Raw genomic sequence first — 20,717 nt, 5'->3', positions numbered from 1 at the left:
CAGATTTATTGACTTTTTGTTTGCTCGTTTTATTTGTTTAACAAAAACTAACAAAAAGTCAATCAATCTGGAGTGGCTTGTTTGTCTCTACGTGTCCCTGTGATGGACTGGAGACCTGTCCAGGATGTCCAAGGCTTCTCGGACAGCGACTGCTGGACATGAGCTCCAGTGACCGAAGTGGGTCAAGATAAAGGACGGGTCGTATCTTTAAACAGGACATATCTTTGTTTAAAAATATATCCAGGGTTTATTCTCAGCATGTCTGCTGCTTTACTGGATCATTTAGGGCCTGGTGTTTATCAGCAGGTGGTGGAAACTGAACCAGATGATCTGCTGTGGGAGCTGAAAGACAAAGAAGAAGCTTAAAACAAATAAAAATACTAAATGTTCATCTGCAGAACCAAACCTCATCAGATGTGAAGTGTCTCTTTGATAACTGTGCTACATTCTGGACTCTGGTGCAGCCGGCCGGCGTTAGGACCCAGCAGAGCGCAGCAGAGAACATCTGTCTCCTCTGGATGAAGTCGCGCACACGCAGCGGCAGGCTGGCACGGACCGGAGCGGATCCGGGATGATGTGGACGCACGAGTCCGGACCATGACAGAAAGTGGACTCCGAGCCGACGAGACCGCGCGCAGCCAACATGAAGACACCTCTGGTAAACATGACGCGTTTCCGCCGCGCGCTCGCCGAGCTGGTTCTGTTTGTGCGCTTTTTCTAAACGGAGCCCGGTTCCTTGGAGAGCGTCAGAACCGCCAGGTCGCAGCTGATGTCGGATCAGGAGATTAGGATCAGAACAATGGGCTTCCAGCTGTGAGCCTCTCAGCTCCTGCAGCTGGAGCAGGGCGCGCGCGCTGGATGCTGCTGCACAATCCTTCAAAGCAAACACTTAAGATGTTTATTTTTCAAAGTGCATGAGTTTTTTTGTTTCGCTGTGGGTTTTAAAAAAACAGGTTTGGGCAATTTTCTTAGAAACAAACCAAAGTTAGTGTCATGAGGTTCTGCACCTGCGATTTTTCAACAAGATAATTCAAGCTTTTATTTTTATGGGGTTTTATTCTTTGATTTGAAGCATCTGAGTGTATCCATGAAGTATGGCCAAGACTTTCCTCTCTTATTAGTCTTAATATTTTTAGCCCATCAATGAGCAGAAATCTCTCCAGTCTTTATTGTTAAAGCAGCTGAGGATATAAAAATGTCGTTAAATCCCCTCAGAGTTTAACGGGACTCACTTGTCCTCGCCTGCTTGTGTCTTCAGCGCCATGGGGTGGCTGTGCTCCTCGTGCTTCTTCTGTGTGCCAGCTTGTTCCTCGTGTACAACGGCAACTTCAGCAGCGCTTCCAGGGACACCAACGACACGCTCATCCAGCAGCGGCCCCCTGAAGCCCCTGCTACTGTGGCCAGGCCTCACCTGCCGGCCCTCCAGGGCTACAGCGGCATCATCGACCACAAGGTAAGCAGATGCTGCCGCCTCCACGTCTCCCACACAACCGGGGACCGAACTCATTGAATGTGCATCGAATGGACATGGACATGTCCTCTGAAAGGTAAAGTCTCCCATTAGGCGCCCAGTTCTGCAGCACATCTTGACTTTCCTCCCCTTCGCACGTCTTTGTTCATCTGTTTGCACAGCTCTTTAGAGACGTGTCGTTTATCACAATTTTCTCCAGCAGCGTTGCGCCGAGCTCAATACCCACCTGTCGTTACTAATAACAGTTTAGGCTACAAATGAAATCCTCGGCTGCATTCTTACACCCTAATTGGTGAACCCAGGAGACCTCTGACGTCACTGAGCTCGGACCGGCTCAGACGATCAGTGTGGGGGGTTAAAGCAGACCCAATCGTGAAGGCAGCACCCGGGATGATGTGCTGCTCTGACTGCTGGAGGATCTTTGCGCCCACTCGTCATTTTACATCTTTCTGTCTCCATTCATCCTCTCCTCATCCTTTTCACGTCTTTTTTTTTTGTTCTCTGTTTCTTTGTTCCATTGTTTGCGCCGCTGTAATCATGTTGTCATTTCATTCACTTTTGCGTCCATCTTTCTTTCTTTCTGCACCCCCACAGATCCATTCCTCCTGTGTGGTTACGTTTCATTTTGTTTGCTACCCGCTCTCATTCTGCATCATGTTCCTCTAAAATTACTGGACCTGCTGACAGTTGCTTCTTCTCTGTAATCCTGGGATCTTTGCGTCCTGACTTTATTGACCCACAAATAAAAGAGATGATCCTAACTGTTGCTGGTTGGCGTATACCAACGCCACTAATGAGCCATTTAACAAAAATCTATTAATCTTATCCAATCATGACCACTGGTTTTGTCTTTACCAGTTAAGACTAAACAAAAATGATTGTTGGTGGCATGACGTTTGATTTCAGTATCTTCCCTGGACTTGGTGTTCCTGAACCCAACAGTGTCCTGAACTTTGTTTATTTAAGGATCCCCATCAGTCTTTTTCCTAACAGATCATTTTTACTGGCACCCACAAGCCGTACAAAATACTCAAATATTACAACTCAAAATCTCACAAAAAAAAAACTAAAGATGCAAGAACGAGCTGTTGATGAATTATTCCAAGGAACGTTAAAAGAAACTGAGAACGGCTGCTTTAATGCACAAATCTGCAACTTCCTTTGTGGCCATTAATAAAATTTACGGTCCAGAGATGCCAAATGGACTTTTTGACGTTAATTAAGTGTCCACAGTTTAGTATGTTTACATGTAAAATAGTAAATGGACGGTACTTATTTAGCGTCGTTCTATCTACTCAAGATACTCCAAGATCTTTATAACACAATCTGTGATTTACCTCCACACAGCACTCTGCTACATCTCTACACAGATCATCTGAATCACTAATCAGAGCTTTATCACATTCATGCACTGATGGGACACACATCGGAGGCAACGAGGGGTTCAGCGCCTTGCCCAGAGACACTTCAGCATGTGACTGCTGGTGGAGTCGAACCCCCAGCTCTCCCATTGGAGGGCGATCGCTCTAATCACTCAGCCGCAGCCGCCCCATGTTGAAACAAAGAAAAACACACACTCTTATTTTACATTTTAAACCTGAATTATTCAGTTTTGAGTTTCCCCCCTATTCGTGTTAAAAATGAATGTTTTCTGCTGTGCTTTAAATTTAAATATTCATGTTGCCATGTTCGTCTGGGTCAAAGCTCCGAAGAGCTGCGGGTCGCCGGCCTCTGCTCTCGTGTGTTTTTGCATCTCTTTGCGATCGTGTTCGCTTCACTTGGTTTGCTGTTTGTCTTGAACATGTGGCAGAACCGGACGCCACAAGTGGCTGCTCGGTTTTTTGCTGCCATCTTGTTCTCAAAGAAACGAGTCCTTGGAGGCGTGTATGAAACCATCAGATCATGCTGTTTGCATGTGAGTAACGGCACCGTATGCAGTGGAGTGTACACATTTCTGAACACCAGAGGAAGACGCTGCATGGAATATGTCAGTATGAAACGAACAGTAGCTTTTGATCAGGAGACATTTTGCAAATCGGAATTGTTGAGCTCTGAAGTTAAAGTTGGTTTGAACTCGTGTTCATTTGCATCGCATGTTGTCATGGAGCAATAAGTCATGAAGTGAAGTTAAATCTGAGCAAAACTGACAGAGTCCAGAGCCTTGGTCTTCATTAATGTTTGTATTGTAGAAGGAGGAGGGAGGTGCTGTTTCTTTAGAAAAATGAATGCAGTTCTTGCCCACGTTGTTTTCTCTGGATGTGAATTATTTACAGCAACAATGACTCGGTTTCAAGAGGGTGATATTGCATCTGAATTTTCCAAGGCGCTTCATGAGAAACCATTGTTTTCCCAACATGAGACTGTTATTATTTCAGCTGCGTATAATCGAAATGCTGTACGGCTTCTGAGCGCAGCTGCTGTCAGTCATTGTCCATGTTCAGATGTACGTTTTCTGCACAGCTTCACTGTTCGGTTGTCGAAGAGCGTTGATGTTCGTGTATATAAGAGCTCAGGAAAATGTAAATAATGGTTTGACAGACGTGCCGGGGCGGTTTAGTGCAGGTGCAGAAAAGACGAGCAGAAAACAGATTTTTAGATTTGATCTTCAACAGGCGGACAAAGAGAGACCAGGAGGTGCTGCTCCGTCACCACCTGGTTATAAATTTAATCGGATTTTGAATTATTTGAATCGATAATTGGATTATGATAACTGGATTTTTGGAGTCAGTGGAAATCTGGATTATCGACAAAATTTGGAAACGTCAGCAGCTGTTTAAGCTGCCTGGAGTGTGTGTGCCAGGCTTGGCAACACTCAGACTCTGTGCGAACTATCTGTGGACCTGTATCAGAGCGGAGCAGGCAGGACTGTGGAACTTCTGGCAGTGTTCACGGACGGTTGGAAGGAATAGATCTTGGAGAAGTTGTAAGCCTGACTTTGGCATAAGTAATCACAACTGGGCTGTTTGGAGTTGGCATGAGATGGACAAGCGAGACTGACATGGAAATTACTGAGCTCAGCCTGACCCAAACCACTGTTAAAATCTGAATCTGGCTCTGGCCTTTGAAGACTATCTCAATTTCTTGTTGGATGTTATGGAAACAAGACGCTCTGCCCAACGTCTGTGGGCGCTATCAGAGTTGTACAGGCTGATAGACACTGTAACATCTTTATCAGGACTATGGAAACTGCTCCTGCAAAAATGTATTATGTCTCTCTATGTTGCTGTGCTGAGGTAGATTTTTTTTTGCTGTTTTACACTGTGTCCTGTGTCAAGGACACGTTTGGAGAGATCTTTTTTTTAATACCTTCTCTCCTCATGTTTTCTTGCCCTTTTCTTTTCTACGTGATAAGAGCAGAGCTTCATAGAAGCTGCAGGCCCGGTACACTTCTACTCTTCGGACGGTTGTACGGAACGTAATTTCACTCTACTTAACTGTGCAACGACAATAAAGCTGATTCTGATCAATTTAATCTCACTCGGTGTTAAATACTGACATCCGAAAAACTGACGCAGGCTAATGTGTTTTATAAAACCACAAGGACATTAAAACTAAACTCAATACAAATCATTTTAGATGATCGTTAAACTCTGAAACTGTTGACAAAAAGTTATTCGCAACATTTGGTGCATCTTTACAGAAAAAAACAACCTTTTTTTTGTTTTATAACTCCATCTGTAGAGATTTACAGCAGATGAATAGCATGTTTTTCTATTTACTGTTCTTCAAATATGCAGCAAATTCATCCTAAAACTTGGAGGTTTTTAACTCTTCAAAGAGTATGAGGGTTAAAACTGCTGCATTTGTGGGGTTAAAGAAGAGTTTTCTCTAGTTTTTGTGACATTCAGCAAGAAAAAACATCTCAACACTTTGTGCAGAACAAAAATAGTCTCGTTACACTTCTGCTTCACGTTGGAGCAGCTCTTCCCTGCTCCAAAGCATTTTGGGTCATTGCCTGTTAAATATTGTCTGCTGTGTTTGTTTTGGACCTGACTTGATTAAAAACATTAACGAGTCGTGCAGATCTGAGGGTGTCGTGCGTTTGCCTCTGAAAGCCAATCATACTTTGAATGATGCATAAATAAAATGTGCAGCGCTGTCATATTTGAGGAGCCCTGTTGGAGGACGCAGCACATTTGAAAGGCCGATATTCAACGACCGTGTTTGGATTTGATGAGGATTTGTCTGTAATGTGTCGCTGAACGCTGCTGTGGATGAGAATTGATTTTCCTCGACTGAACCTGAGCAGCCGAGCATCATAAGAAACCTTTTTTTTTTTCCCACCAGCTGTAAGCTTATTGACAGTTTGGCGACAGAGGACATCATTGGGGTCACAGCTCCACTGAAGATCATTTACGCTGCTTCAGACGTGCGGTAATGTCAGGCTGGAATCGATGATTTGAGGATTTGGATGAGTTTTGCTGCCTCACAATGTGTCGGTGCGCTGCAGCTCTGAGGCGTTTCAGTGCAGTTTGTTCACGTTGCCGTCCTCCTCTCTCGTTTGATCTCCTAAAAGATCAGTGTTTGGAAAAATCCACCGACTGGACCTTTTGTTCGTTGCTTGCTGACCTGTTCGCTGTATTGATCTGTTTGAGCTGTCGGATGACTGGCACACAGGGCGCAGTGCCAGTCCGCCTTTGACCGCTTCACATTATCTTCCACGGAGGATTCAATGCGTTGACACCGACCTCTGCAGACTTTTACGTTGCATTTGTCAAACTTTTCCTCAAACGTAGCTGCTGTATTTATTTTCGTCTAAAATTCACAACAATTTTCATACTCAGTATGTTTTTTTTTTTTACTAGAAGATGTTTGATTTAGGTCAGAATGAAGGGTAATTTATTTCTAGTTATGCAGCAGCACTGGTTGGGCTGAACTGTGAATGAGAACAAGATAAGGAGGAAAACTTGGGCTGGAGATGAAAAGAGGAAGAGACTCTTTTATAGAGAAAGGGCAAAGGGAATGAGAAAGGAGGATGAAAATGAGAAGGGGGTAAGGAAGGAGAAGATGATAAAAGGGATTACAGAAGTCAGGAAAGGTTCAGTCTGAGAGAATGAGACAAGAGAGCGAAGGAGGAGAAGGATCCATGAGTGGAAGCGTGAAATCCCACAGGGCTCCTTTTCTTTTAGCACTGTTCTCTATTTTATTTTCTCGAGGAGGAGGAGGATGGAAAGCAACCTGTCTCTCAGTAGAGGCGAGTCGACGCAGCCGCCTTCCTTCCTCTGATTACCGCTGCGGCACCAGAATCCTGCAGATTCCCGGGTGATAAGTCAGGTGGAGTCAGTAATGGGGAGTCTTGTCAAACAGGTGGGCACCTCGGTGGTTGAGCTGCAGACTGAGCAGATTGTTTCTGCTGCACAATGATGGCTGTTCATGTGATTAAAGGAGAAACTGAGGCTTCCTGAGCAAGTGTCAGACGTGATGTTTCCCTTTTTGTTCTCGTGTTTCCTGTCAACTTGATGAATGCGGTTCAGTGGAACACAAGGCTGAAGATTCATCTGGATTGTGGATTGCTGTGGGCGGCCATTGTTTCTCTGGAGCTGCTAAAATCAGGGAGACATAAACTATGGTATATTAGAGTTTTTGTTGTTAGTGTCATTGGTTGTGGTCTTTGCATTTTCAGGGTGTTGTTGCTGTTCTTTATGTTAAGATTGTTTAACTTTCACCTTCAAGGTGAGGTCAGTGAACAAGGCCAGGCTGATTCTGGCAGATCCCGATCATCCACTCAATGGTGAGTTCAGGTTGCTTCCATCTGGACGCAGATATCTGCTGCCCAGATGTAGAACAAACAGACTGAACAACTCATTCATCCCTGTAGTGATCAGACTTCTCAACGAACAAGGATTATTTCTGTACAGTTATTTTAATGTCTCAGTGTCTTGTCTAGTTTGGATGTTTTGTGTGCCCAATTGCCCCATGGGGATAAATCTTAAACTTGAATTTGATTTCATCCTCAAAGACCTGAATGGCACAATTATTGAAATACTGCACTTCATACAGGAACCTTTGTCCTGCTTCACTATTTAAACAAATTGAACATTTCCCTTATTAAAATAAAATAAAAAATAAAATCTTTAAACAACTTTCAGTTGTTGATTCTTGTTGCTATACGTTCAAATACAAATTTTTCTAACAACTTTAGTTAGTTGAAGCCTTACAAGGTGATGTGAGATTGGGACTGTGCATGTGAAAGTCAATGGCCCCTCACCCCTTTTGTTAGAGTTGCCCTACTTTATCATGCTGAGACCCCCGGTCTTGTCTGCCCAGAGACAGACCAGTGATGGCCCGGTTCTGTACAGATGAGATGGGCCCAGCTTCTCTGAGTGAGCTTCCCACAGTCAACACCCGATAAGGAGTAATTTTTTATTTTGCTGGCTTCCATCACGTAGAATAGATTTGCACTTTCATCTATTTTTCACCATCAGAAACAGATAAGACCAGTGACATCACACATAGTCACCCCACTGATACACTCTGATAGGCTGTGCTCCTGAAAGAAGGCGGAGCCTAGGGCCAGTATAAGCTGGGGCGTCCGCTTCCACTTTCAGGTTAAGATGAGTTGGACGGACACTTCAGCGCTAAAACTGTAACTTTCTCCTTCCAGATGAACATTAAATTGGTAAACGGAAATTATATCTCTTGATTTATTTGCGTTAGAGTGAGTTTCCTCTCCATCTGGGAATGAAAGAACCAGATGCCGGAGGTGGGGAGTCGGACCGGTTTTAGGGATGGACCCGATCCAGATTCTCACACTTCTAAGCAGAGTCTAGTTACAAAGAAAAAAAAAACATGTCCGTTTCCATAATCGAGTCTTGTTGGCTTCAATTCCCAAGGACAAAAAAAGGTGTTTTTGAAACCATCAAAGAAAACTGTTTCTCCCCCAACATCTTACTCCAAAGTGGAAAAAAACAGTTCTGTTGGTGCTAAGATGGACTCTGGTGCCCACCCTCTCCCTCGTCAACAGTCATGTCAAACTGGTTCAAAGCACCAAAGTCCACTGGGTGTTTTTTTCCCCCACTTTGGAGTAGGCTGTAGGGGGAATATCAGTTTTGTTTGGTGTTTCCTCAGACTGATGAAGCCTTCTGGATGGAGGGCAAAACGTCTCAGCACAAAAAAATAAACTGTCCAGATGACCTGACTGACCATTGTTGGATTTTATACCTGGATTATTGAACATGGACTTTGGCGTTTTGAATATTCTATTACTCATCTAACTATTCTCTTCAGTGGGGTTGCAGAGGGAAAAGGTCTTTGAGGGAAACCCAGACCTCCCTCTACAGATCAACATGCTCCTCCTGAGGGAACCCAAGGTGCTCCCAGGCCAGAGAGGATGTATAATCTCGAATCTTGTATAATTCCTAAATGTCTCCCCTGGGATTAATAAAGTATCTATCTATCTAATCCCTCCAGAGAGCCCTGGGTCTGTCCCTGGATCTCCTTCCAGAGAGACGTGCCTGGAAAACCTCCAAAGAGAGGCATCCAGAAGCCATCCTAATCAGACGCCTGAACCACCTCAGCTGACTGCTCCTAATGCTGAGCTCCCCCCAGATGATAGAGCCCCTCACCTTATCTCTAAGAATGAGTCTGGCCGCCCTACAGAGGAAACTCATTTCATCTGCTTGGATCTCACCTTTCCAAACCTTTTTTGTTGTTAGTTTTCTTTGATGTTTCCTCAGACTGATGAAGCCTTCTGGATGGAGGGTGAAACGTCTCAGGACAAAAAAGAAACCGCCCAGATGACCTGACTGAACATTGTTGAATAACAGACAATGATTTATGAAGTTAAGATGTCTGTATAGAGCCCATATATGAACATTTCAGATAAATACAAAATAATATTGAGTAAATTTCATGATGGCACCAAACTTCTTGACAATCTGTCCGAGGACTGTGAAAACATTTGTCCATGAAGATGAATCCATTGTCACTGTGACACCTCGGGGGGAGTAACGTGATGAGAAATGTCTTTCATCCTCTGGGAACAGCTTCAGACAATTCCTCGGAGTTAGAACCAAGAATTTAAAAGAAACAGATTGTTCAGACTAAAAAGAAAAAGAAACCTCGGTTAGTCAGTTTGAGACGTATCGAGGCCACAACTTCTCCCTGACTCGGGACACTTGGCTTGAAGGCGTGAGCACGAATCTGTGCCGAGTCGCTGTGACAAGGCATCCCTCTACGAACCACAACTAAAGTGACGGATGAAGCGCTGAGAAGTCCAATATTTCATCTCAGGCAGCTCTATCTTCTTTGTATTCTTTGTTCCGCACAGAAAAGTAATTTCCACCATTCATTAGGACTTCGCTATGGCTTCCCCCAGATGGATGAGCATACAGACCCCCCCCCCCCACACACACACACACACACAGTTAGGTCGATGCGTTCAAGGACTCCGCCATCTAACAGGAACTAACTCAAACCTGCACACAGGTGTCTGTCAGGTCAGCGTTGAATAATTATGAACTGAATGGCATTTAGGAGCCATTTTTATAACGAGACCCTTTTTAAATGCACAATATATAGTTTGATTGAAGAGAGAAGAAAGGGGTTTGGTTCCACCACAGCGGCCCCAGTGGGAGCACAGTTTTGGATCCTTCTTATCTCTGGTGCATTTTTCTCCCGCCAAACACAACAAAGCTTCAGGCTGTCTCCAGCTCAGGCCTGGAAAGCAATTATGGGCGGCTGGATGGATGAATGGACGGGAGAGGAGGTTATTTTTTGATAAGCATTTTGTTAACTTACATGTTACTTTTTTTTATTCCATTAGTTACCAGGGAATACTTTCTTAATATAAAGTAGCAATAAATGTTACGGCTCAGTTAGTTAGTGGAATTTTACTTCATAAAACAGCCCAGTGTTGACAGGCAACATAAGTTACCCCACAAGTACCAGACTTTATTGTGTGAGCGTTTATGAAGCATTCACTCATCCACTTTTCTTCTGTACGTTTTTCAGCATCTTTCTCGTTCCACAATTTTTGTGCTATTTCAGCAAATCATAAATCAAAACGTTCAGCTCATTCAGAAGGGTGCTATGATATTTGTCATTGGTGCAACTTTAGCTTTTTGAAATATTTAGCCTTTTCTGCCATTTTTTTTAATCATAGAAAATTAATTGAGCTCATTTTACATCCTTCAAGTCTTTAGATCTGTTTACAACCTTTTACTGCTCCTTTCACATGCTGTTCCGGGCCGGCTCAGTTTCTTTCAGCTTCTATGTGCAAATTAAAAAAAAAAATTCAGCTACTTTCAGCTGTTTTTTGTGCTGTTTGAAGATTATTTTTGACTAACTACAACAGTGTTGTGCTTCTTCTAACTTCTTTATGCTAATTTCAGCTTGTTATGCTTCTTTCAGCTTATTAATTTTCAGCATTTTCTGCTATTTCAGCTACTATTTAGCAGTTTTTATGCTAATTTGAACTTTTTCAACTATTTCTGCATTTTTGCACTCATTTCAATGTTTTTCAATCTAATTCAGCAACAATGTGCTCTCTCCACTTCCTTCTGCTAATTTAAGCTTCTTTTTGCATTTTTACCTACTTTTCAGGTTGTTTTTTTTCTGATTTCAGCTTTTTCCAGATAATTTCCTTTTTTCTGATAATTTCTGCTTCTTTAAGCCTAATTGGACAAAATTGTGCTCGCCACTTCCTTTTGCTAATTTAACTAGTTCAACTAGTGTCGTTTAAAAAAATATTTTTTTTGCTAACTTCAGCTGTTTGCAGATAAATTCAATTTTGTTCTGGTAATTTCTGTGACTTTCAACCTAATGAACTTATTTCTACCAATTTCAGCTCGTTATGCTCCTTTCAGCTTATTTCTGCTAGTTTCAGCTTTTTCTGCTACTTCTGCTATTTAGCTGTTTTGTGTTAAATTTAGCCTTTTCAGCTAATTCCACTTTTTTTTTAGATCATTTAATCTCATTCCACTTCCTTCTGGTAGTTTAAGCTTCTTTATGCCTTTTCAGCGATTTTAGCTATTTTAGCTTTTTAGCTAATTTCCTCATTTTGAGGATAATTTCTGCTTATTTAAACCTAATATGTATTCTTTGCTTTCTTCTGCTAATGTAGGCTTGTTCTTCCATTTCAGCTACATTTCAGCATGTTTTTAGCTTATTTCATTTTTTTCCAGCAAGTTCTTCAGCAATAAGCATTCATACTGTATTTTTGCAGGAAATGCAATTTCTCTAGTTATGAATTATACCGTTTTACTCTCATTTATAAACCAAGCACTTCTGAGGCATATTCACAACTCATAAACCTTAGAGGTCAAAACCTGAGGACCAAAAAATGACTCAAACTAAAGGCGATTTAAAGATTCAGTTATGAAAGCTATTTGCAACAACGTAAATGAAACTTCTCCATTCTTAATATGTGGCTCTACCTTTATAATTTTGTAAATAATATAGAATACTTGCTATAATGCATTACACCGGTAGTCTGATCGTAAAGAGATGTATAAAGGCCAGCGTCACAATAAAAGCCCTTTTTGTTTCCCTGTTCTCCGGCTGTGCAGCCGAACCTAGCCGACCACATTACTCAGCTATTTAGGTGTGATTAATGAGCGTAGCCTCCACAGCAGGAGAGAGGATGGATCAAACTGTTATTTGTATTTGGTGTAATCTCCTCTGTGGGTTATGAGAGTTTTAGGAACTCATTTCATGTCAAGCCTGTTATTTATGGAGGCAAAGTTTCACCCAGACAAGTTCTCTGATAAGACACAGAGGAAACGAGGAGCAGAATTAAAACAGAGATTAAGCAAAGGTATTCTAATTAAATTGTGCAGATATATTTATTTTCACTACTTTTCCACCTGTAAAATCACTTTAAAGTTAAGGTTGTTTTTCATAGAAGCCCCAGTTGAGTCAAAATTTAAAAAATGTTATCACATAAAAAACTAAAACGTGTTTTTCTGGGTATAAGATCAATTAAAGTAAAACCTAAACTAGAAAAAAAAAGCATTCGGTGAAAAGGAAATGTGAAATAAGAGCTGACAAGTTTCAGCTTCTCCAACAAGTTTCAGCATAAGAGCATAAGCTAAAATTAGGAAAGCAGTGGCTAAAAGCTAAACCATGCAAAAGCTAAAGCCAAACATGGCAACAACAAAAAAAAGTAGTTAAAAGCTAAAATTAGCACAACAAAAGCTAAAAGTGGCTAAAGGCTAAGAATGGTAAAACAAAAACTTAAAGGATGAAAGTTATTTATTATTTATTTATTATTATTTAATAAAACAAAAATATATTATTATTATATTTTATTTTATGAAATAAAAAATAAAGGATGAAAGTTGCTAAAATTTAAAATCTCAATTCATTTCAATGGAAACAAAAAGGTTATATAATGTCAATTATTTAAAAAAGACACGAGTAACAACAATCTCAGCACCCATCTCCTGAAAAAGCCAAAGTTTTGACGCATGAATGACGAAAACTGACGCTGAAATTCAAACGGGAGAATTATAGTACGAACGCTGAGTGAAACCAAAGAGAAATAAATAATTTGATCAGTAAATCATTTGCAGTAACCACCTTGTCTAAAGTTGAGCACCAAGAAACTTTGTGGCTCAAAATAAAAAGTGAATCATTGTTTGAGACCCAACAAAGTCTGGATTATCGACAGCTGGCTGCAAATTATAACATTAACCGAGGCTGAGACTCATTTCAGCGACGCCAAAGAGTATCTATGACTTCATCAGCGCACTAACTCCTCCTTCATGATCATCTCATTAATAATTCAGAGAAAGCCTCCATGATGACATCATCAGATGCTCGGCTAAAAGCCACGAGGAACATATCAACTTTATTATATGTTATGATGCTGCATTGACCTGCAGAGAACAACAGAGAGGAGGAGGAGGAGGAGGAGGAGGAGGAGGAGGGAGGTCTTATGGAATATAGGAAATATGGAGCTTTTACTAGATTTCTTTAAAGCAACAACAAAGAACAAAAGACTGGATTACGTATAAGTCACAGTTTTTTGCATAAATTAGCATGTCCTGCAAATTGTACACCGAAGCAACTTATTATTTTTTTTTTTTCACATATTTACAAACCAATTTTTGGCTGAGATATGACCGCTTTCATTCATTTTGACATTGAAAATATTGAACACTACAATTTTCAGCCGCTAGATGGCACTCGAGGTGTATGGCATGCCGTTGTGTCATGTAATGAGTAAAAGTGGCTATTAATGACGCAGTCGGCTTGCATTTCGCTGCGCCGCCTCGGCGAAATGCAGCTGATTTGACCATTGAAGTGCATTTATTAAGTAAAAGTTAAAATGAGATACAACTTTGTTATAATGTCGAGCAAACAAATAATTGTTTTTAAGTGTTAATCTTGTTAAATTCTTGTTAAAGTCCTCACGTGCACGCTCCCACAGCCACCATTTGGCAGCCAATGGATTTTTGGCACAGCACCGGCCCACATCTCCGGGTTGTCAGCGGTGACGCATAATAGATGTGATGTAAACAGTGAAGCACCATATTTATGGTTTTTATTTTTTCAACTTTATTAGACATATTTGGACTGATGCGACTTATACGGTGGTGCAACGTTTATGGTGGAAAATACGGTAGTTTAAATCCCAAACATTATTTTAGATAAAGTGTTCTCCATAGTAAAAAAAAAGAAAACTAGATGTTTGTAGGTGAGTTTGTCCCTAATCTCACAGCTTTCAAAGCAGAAACTAAAATAAAGACAACTGTGTATTTTCAAATAAATAAAAAAGTAATTGGGAGTGGAACTAAACCAGAATCTCACAATAAAACGTCAGCTCTTTAAAGGGAGGTAATCTCTTCGTTACAACTCCTCCTTCAGGTTCTATTTTTATTACTCATTCCAGAGTTTGAAATCAACTATAAAATATCATGAATTACAGGAAACGGAGCCGTTTAAGTTTACTCGAGTAGTTTTCCAAATACTGATATAAAACTCGGTCGGCACGGTGGCACAGTTGGTAGAGCTTTTGCCTCTCAGTGAGCAGGTTGCAGGTTCGAATCCCGGCCCAGGACCTTTCTGGGTGGAGTTTGTATGTTCTCTCCGTGCATGCGCGAGTTATCTCTGAGTACTTCGGTTTCCTCCCACAGACCAAAAACATGCATGTTAGGCTGATTGGTAACTCTAAATTGGTCTGAGTGAGAGAGTTGTTTGTCTCGTTTGTCTCTATGTGTCCCTGTGATGGACTGGAGACCTGTCCAGATAGTCCCCCGCCTCTCGCTCAGTTCTGGACATGGGCACCAGTGACCCCCGGGACCCAAAAAGGAAGAAGTGGGTAAAGATAATGGATGGATGGATATAAACCTCTGGAATGAGGGTCCAGCCTGGATGTAAACAAATCGTCTGAACCTGTCAACACGTTGCAACGTGAGTCATGTGACCGACCCGACGGTGACTGGGTGGTTGTGCAGGTAAAGAAAAAGACATCTGCTAACGTTTAGCTCATTTTCAGCCTGTTTGGCTGAACAAACAGGCAAACAATCTGTCTGAATGGGGATGAGACCAACATGTATTACAGCTGTTTTAAAAGAATTCCAATCAAATAAAATCTTGAAGCAATTTTTTGCAATTGCTGTTTCTTTAAATATTTAAACAAGTTTGATGATTTTTAGGTGCATATAGTAACAGCAGCAGCTAGCTGTAACATTTCCAGTGCAGCCTGAAGAATTTCCAGCAGGATTATCATAATATTTCTGCTGTTTTATGATTGTAACACTCCACGTTGGTCTTGGCACCACAACTGAGGCAGATTATAGATCTATCTACAACAGGTAAGATATTAACCGCTCACAGATCCAAACTGTCGCTTTAAAGTAACTTTCCCTGTAGATTGGCTATGGATCATAAACAGACACAGTTCCAGTCCTGGATTTGGACTTTTATCTTTTTGAGTCCTCTCCGATTAATCTTTTGACCCTTTGGGTTTTAGCTCCACACTGGGAGGATGAAATATAGAAACACTAAAACATAAATTCTATTTTTATTTTATTTTTTTGCAACGCTCCAGTTCATAATAAAGTCAGTTGAGCCGCTTCTTATAACAAAAGCTATAAATAATTTATTATTCTATCAGTTTTTCAACAAAACTACATTTATGTTTTTAATTCTTATGATTTAAGCGTTAAATAAAGGGTTTCGAATCCTCGTTCCTCGGCTGCAGCTGTGATCCTCACCTGCTCCTCAGCGGCTCATCAGGCCTCATTAAAGGATAAAATGCTGTGGGAGCGTCCTCCCGACACAAAGATGTTAGCATGCAACAGAGCATTGTTTGTGTCTTTATAAATTCCTGCTAAGCTGAATCCACTCAGGATTAAAGTAATGAGCCTGCTGTTTATGGGGGAGGCTCATCACCTTGGTATTAAAACAAAAAAAGTGTTTTTTTACTGATGGGACTCAGTTCCAGAGTGGCTGGCAGAAATCATTACGTTCACTATGAAGATCAGCGTGCGTGAATGCATCTTCTTTGTTCATCCTCATCATCAGGTCGGCCATTACAGCACCTCAGATGTTTCCATTAACTAAATGAATAGGCTTTACCTTGGTAATAAACACTCGGCTTATGATTCATTTCATTAGAGTGTTTCTGTTAAACGTGGGAACACAAGCGAGCCCTGCTTTAAGTTCCAGCTGCTCGTACGGCATTAATATTGCAGTTTTTACTCTAAGTGGTTGCACAAACTTTTCTCTTTTCAAGTAAAATTACAAAACACTGTCAACTCCACAGCCTACTGCGCGCTGAACAAGAAGCTCAAGCTCAACAAGAAGCTCCTCATCAAAAGACAATCTTAGTCTAAACATCTGGCGGGAAAGAGCTGCATCCCTTCAAGTAACGACGGGCGTTGGATTAAATTGTCCTCTTGAGTTCAGAGAACATCCTCCACTGCTCTGGAGTTTCCATCTGAATATCAATCCACTCCAGGATAATAATCACTTATTTTCTGTTTTATTCTTAATGAGTTATTAAGAATATATATAATTTTTAGTGTCAAAGAAATGTTCCTTTTGAAAATTGGGTTGGCAAGTTAAAATCCAAGATGGCTGCCGCATCCGTGTGAAAAAAATACTTCATTTGAGGAAACTACGATTTCCAGTTTTTATATTTCTTAGAAATATAGTTTACTCAAATGATTGGGGTGTCAAAAGATAATTTTTTTGGCCTTGGACACCATTGGCCACCCCCTGGCTCCACCACTGCACCTGATAAAATGGTTCCACTCGCCAGGATCCGTCTGCGCCGCCTCGGACAAAGAAAAACAAACTGAGAATGTGTGTTTTGTCTTGTGTCATTTCTTTAGATTCTTGTGTTTCTTCCTTCATGTGTCAGCTCCTGCTTCACCTGTCACCCCAGGTGTTCATCATTATGTCTTGTTAGTGTCCCTTTAAGTTCTGCGTCATTGTGTTTCCTTGTTGTCCGTGTGTTTTCCACAGCCGTCATGCTCTTGTCTCTCTGCTCCTGTGAATTTATGTTTTGCTGCAACGACAGATTTTATTTTTGACCTTTTGTTAATAAATTAGAATTCTTTATTTTATCTTTGAGATTCTTTATGTCTCTGCACCCTGGGCTCGATCCAACCACAGATCATGATGCAAACATCTGTTCTTCTGCACAGAATCACTCCTCCCCACTTGAATATCTTGCATCAAAACATTAAGGTTACACTCCCTGTTCAATTCCAGTCCAGAAAAACACTTATGTTGAAAATTACAAACATTCATTATTTAAATATCTCAGCGATGGGGACATCAGCGTATCGCTTGTTCATATAGAGCCAACTCCCAACAAAAGTCATCACAGAGCACAAAACACTTGCATCCATTATAATATGCCAGTTAGTAAAAGTTGAAGAAGAAACGCAGCAGATTTAGAAATACTCATGAATATTATAGTTAAAATGTGCAGAAACAGAACTGTCAGGATGAAAGTTTAAACATCAAAGTGTTTAAGACTCAATTATGGAGTCAAACCCAAAATCAAACGCATCACTCTGTTGGGTTTAATATCACCGATAGTAACAATCTTTAAAAGCTGATCACAGAGTTGTTCTTCTGTGAGTCTTGAGACAAACTGGATTACTTGGGTACTGTCTCTAGCCCCCGCTCCACCTCCCCCAGTAAAAAAACAGCCTTGTATCCCAAACACCTCTGCAGCTCTCGTGCAGTCAGGTTCTGCCCTGAAGGCAGCACTCGCTGCCATTAAATCTGACTCTCCTCACCACCTGTGCAGAGAGGTGAAAAGAACAAAGCTGCACCTCATTTCTGCTCCCTCTGTCTTCCTGATAAAACGAACCTCCTCGTCTTTCCCGCCTCCTCTCGTTCAGGGAGTCTGAGGAACAACCAGCGCTTCTTCCCACTGAGTTTACATTTTAATCAGCTGGACAGACAAGGCAGGAGGTTGCACTTTGTTGCAGGGCATACTCCTTGTCTTTAATTGACTCTACGTGCATCAGGCTTCACTGCTGCAGCTATTGCTGTCTCTAGCCCCCCCCCCCCCCACCCCCCGACCAGATAGAAAAGCAGAATACTGCAGTCAGGACCTCACAGACACTCGACTGAAAGAACGATTACCTTGGCATGGATACACCAAAGTAGGTGTACCAGGTTACAAAATCTTTTTCTCTTCTCCACTTTCTTAAAATTGCAAACAGGAGAGAAGGAGGAGGAGAAAATGTCAGGGCAAAATGATGGGAAGATACGAGGAGGGTGGAGAAAAGAGAAGTTGTAACAGGTGGAGGCGAGCTGAGGAACGAACGGTAATCTGATGGGGAAAAAGACGAGCACGAAAAAGGAGCTGGAGACAAACAGAGAAACGTAGGACGGCGGAGACATGGAGTTTCAGGAGCGTTCTTTGAGGAGGATTCCTCCTCACTTCTCCTACGCCTCCTTCTCCACCACTTAAATCACATTCATGTTTATCACCCGACGCTGAAACGGTGAAGACGAGAGGTTTTTGTCAGTGTCTGTGTGTCTGTTACTAAAATATCTCATGAGCCACAAAATAAAGTTTAAAGAAACTTCCAGGAAGTAATCACTGAGCATCTACAATTGATTAACTTTGAGTTATTTTGATTCAAGATGGCTGCCACAGCCAACTGAACTTTTTAAAAAAATACAGGAAAATAGGTATAACTCAGTTAATTGTGCAGGTGTGCTCGAAATATTCCAAGAGCTACTCATGGAATTAAATTTTAGCATTAACTGTTGGAGTCACTCTTGTTTTCCTGTTAGCAAAATGTCTCATAAATCACCTGTATTTGAATGAAAACGTTCCAAAGATAATGTTTGGCTCCTCGGCTGGTCTTGACTGGCCGCCTTATCTCAATTCGCCTGGAGGCCCTGCAAATCGACGCTCTGCCCCCTCCCTTCCCCTCCCGCCGAGGAAGTCTGCGGACCTATGAGGGGGACCCGGCTGAGTAAACATTGTGTCGTCATTTCAGGACTTGGATTCTCTCTGGCGCTGTTCCAGGTCGACCTCGGCACGAGAGCGTTTACGGATCTCATCAGAGGGAACTGACTGATTGTACCATTCTTATCAGAACTCCTACAGTATCTTTGGAGTGTCCTTGGACACACTCACCGCTCTTGTCGTCTCCCCGCCCTTGTGGAATGTCTACGTCACCATGTGCCTATGTGTGGGGTGTTTTTTTCAATTTCAGGCTCTTTCTCCTCAGTCAAGCAGAAAGAGTTTGATAGGATTTTTTTTTTGCCTGCAAATCCTATACATGTGTCACTTTAATTACTTTTTGTCCGTCTAAACAGGTCGCACTTAAAAATGAGTCTTCAAGGCTCAATGTGATTTATCTGTCTAAATAAAGGTTGCATGAATGGATCTACAACTTATTGTTTGGAGCTAAGCTCATTCAAGATGGTCACCACAACGAATGAACAAACACAAAATTGACCCATTATTAGTCAATTCTAGACACTGAGCTGAAAGTCATCCTCAACGCTGAGCGTCATCTCACGACATCGAGCAGAACGTTGTTTTAAACAGCTTCTCCACATGAGATGAATTCAGCCTAAAGTCTGGTATGAGAGGCGCTGTGCTTTCCTTTCACATGCCCTTACTTTATGCTTTGGGCTGACAAGCTCCTGTAATCCTCTCAGATTAGCAGACCGATCAGCGTGGTTACAGCCTGTGCTGCGTGAGAAACAATGGATCGAATCCATAACGAGATGATCTCGTTAGAAGTCTGCCGAGTAACAACTCCAATATCTGAGCTCGAGGTGAGCCACTCTTTCATTTTCACGTCACATCTTCTGCAGAAAAGGGTCTTTTTATATATCAGAGCCATCGAGCTGAAAATGAAACTGTAGGATGAGAAAGGTGCACAATCTGAGCGTGGAAATCAAATAAATGCGTGAGCGGCGATGATGCGAGGGGCTCTGGCACTCGAGCAAAATGTCAAGATGGGGAGTTTGTTGAGCAAACCAACGATTTTCACTCAAAACGTTTTCCAGTGTGAAATCCTGGAGTGTTGGAAAAAACATTGAGTGTTATCCCAGAGAAGCCATTTGTATTTTTGTGTTGTGTTGTGTGTTGACAATCTAACTAAAAGCCCGAATCACTGTAGAAAGAGATGTCTGGGCCTCCCTGCTCAAATTGCTGCCCCTGTGACTTGACTTTGGAATAAGCGGAAGATAATGGATGGGTGTGCGGGTGTGTCTTTGTAGTAGTCACCTTGTAAGGCCCATTTTTCCAACACATACAGTAAGTACTATAATGTGAGGACCAACTGATCCTTGCCCGGTCCCCATAAGAAGACATGTTGTTGGTGGGTTAGGGTTTTAGGGTTAGGTTGGGGGGGTGAGTGCCGAGCTAACCAGGCAGTTGTACGTGGGAAGGAGCCCACAGGCAACTGCCATGAACAGCTGGAGGAAGCGCCTGGAGGTTTCACATGTGGAGTCGGAGAACAATGAGCAGGGACAGTGTTGGGCTCGGAACCATCAAGTAAGGGGGTGAGGGGATTGACAGAAGTGGAGATGTTTAACAACCTGTTAAAATACACCAAAATGCAGGAAATTACATTTTCTTTATTCAAAATTTTCTGAAGGAGGACCCCCCCACACACACACACACACACACACCTGCACCCACCTGCTATTTGTGTTCCGGCATTGATCGGTTTACAAACTAAACTCTGCAGTACATACCTAACCCCCTGGTTAGGTTTAGGGTTAGGTATGTTCTGGTAATGGTTAGGTTTAGGGTTAGGTATGTACTGGTAATGGTTAGGTTTGGGGTTAGGTATGTACTGGT

At 41.8% G+C, this 20,717-nt stretch overlaps 1 protein-coding gene across 1 annotated transcript in view; it reads left to right on the top strand.

Annotated features, from left to right (window-relative positions):
- The first annotated feature begins 536 nt into the window (after positions 1-536).
- Positions 537-20,717, top strand: part of st6galnac5a (ST6 (alpha-N-acetyl-neuraminyl-2,3-beta-galactosyl-1,3)-N-acetylgalactosaminide alpha-2,6-sialyltransferase 5a) — a 62,342-nt gene continuing 42,161 nt past the window's right edge. Inside the window, exons 1-2 of the mRNA XM_037681884.1 lie at positions 537-658; positions 1,259-1,453. Of these exons, the coding sequence (XP_037537812.1) occupies positions 644-658; positions 1,259-1,453 (210 nt within the window). The 5' untranslated portion in view covers positions 537-643. The remainder of the gene's footprint in view (positions 659-1,258; positions 1,454-20,717) is intronic.

This window comes from Nematolebias whitei, chromosome 9 (assembly GCF_014905685.2).
Source record: "Nematolebias whitei isolate Nwh7 chromosome 9, NemWhi1, whole genome shotgun sequence".
NCBI lineage: Eukaryota > Metazoa > Chordata > Actinopteri > Cyprinodontiformes > Rivulidae > Nematolebias > Nematolebias whitei.
The sequence above is the reverse complement of the archived record's forward strand: the minus strand, read 5'-3'. Positions and strand labels throughout refer to the sequence as shown.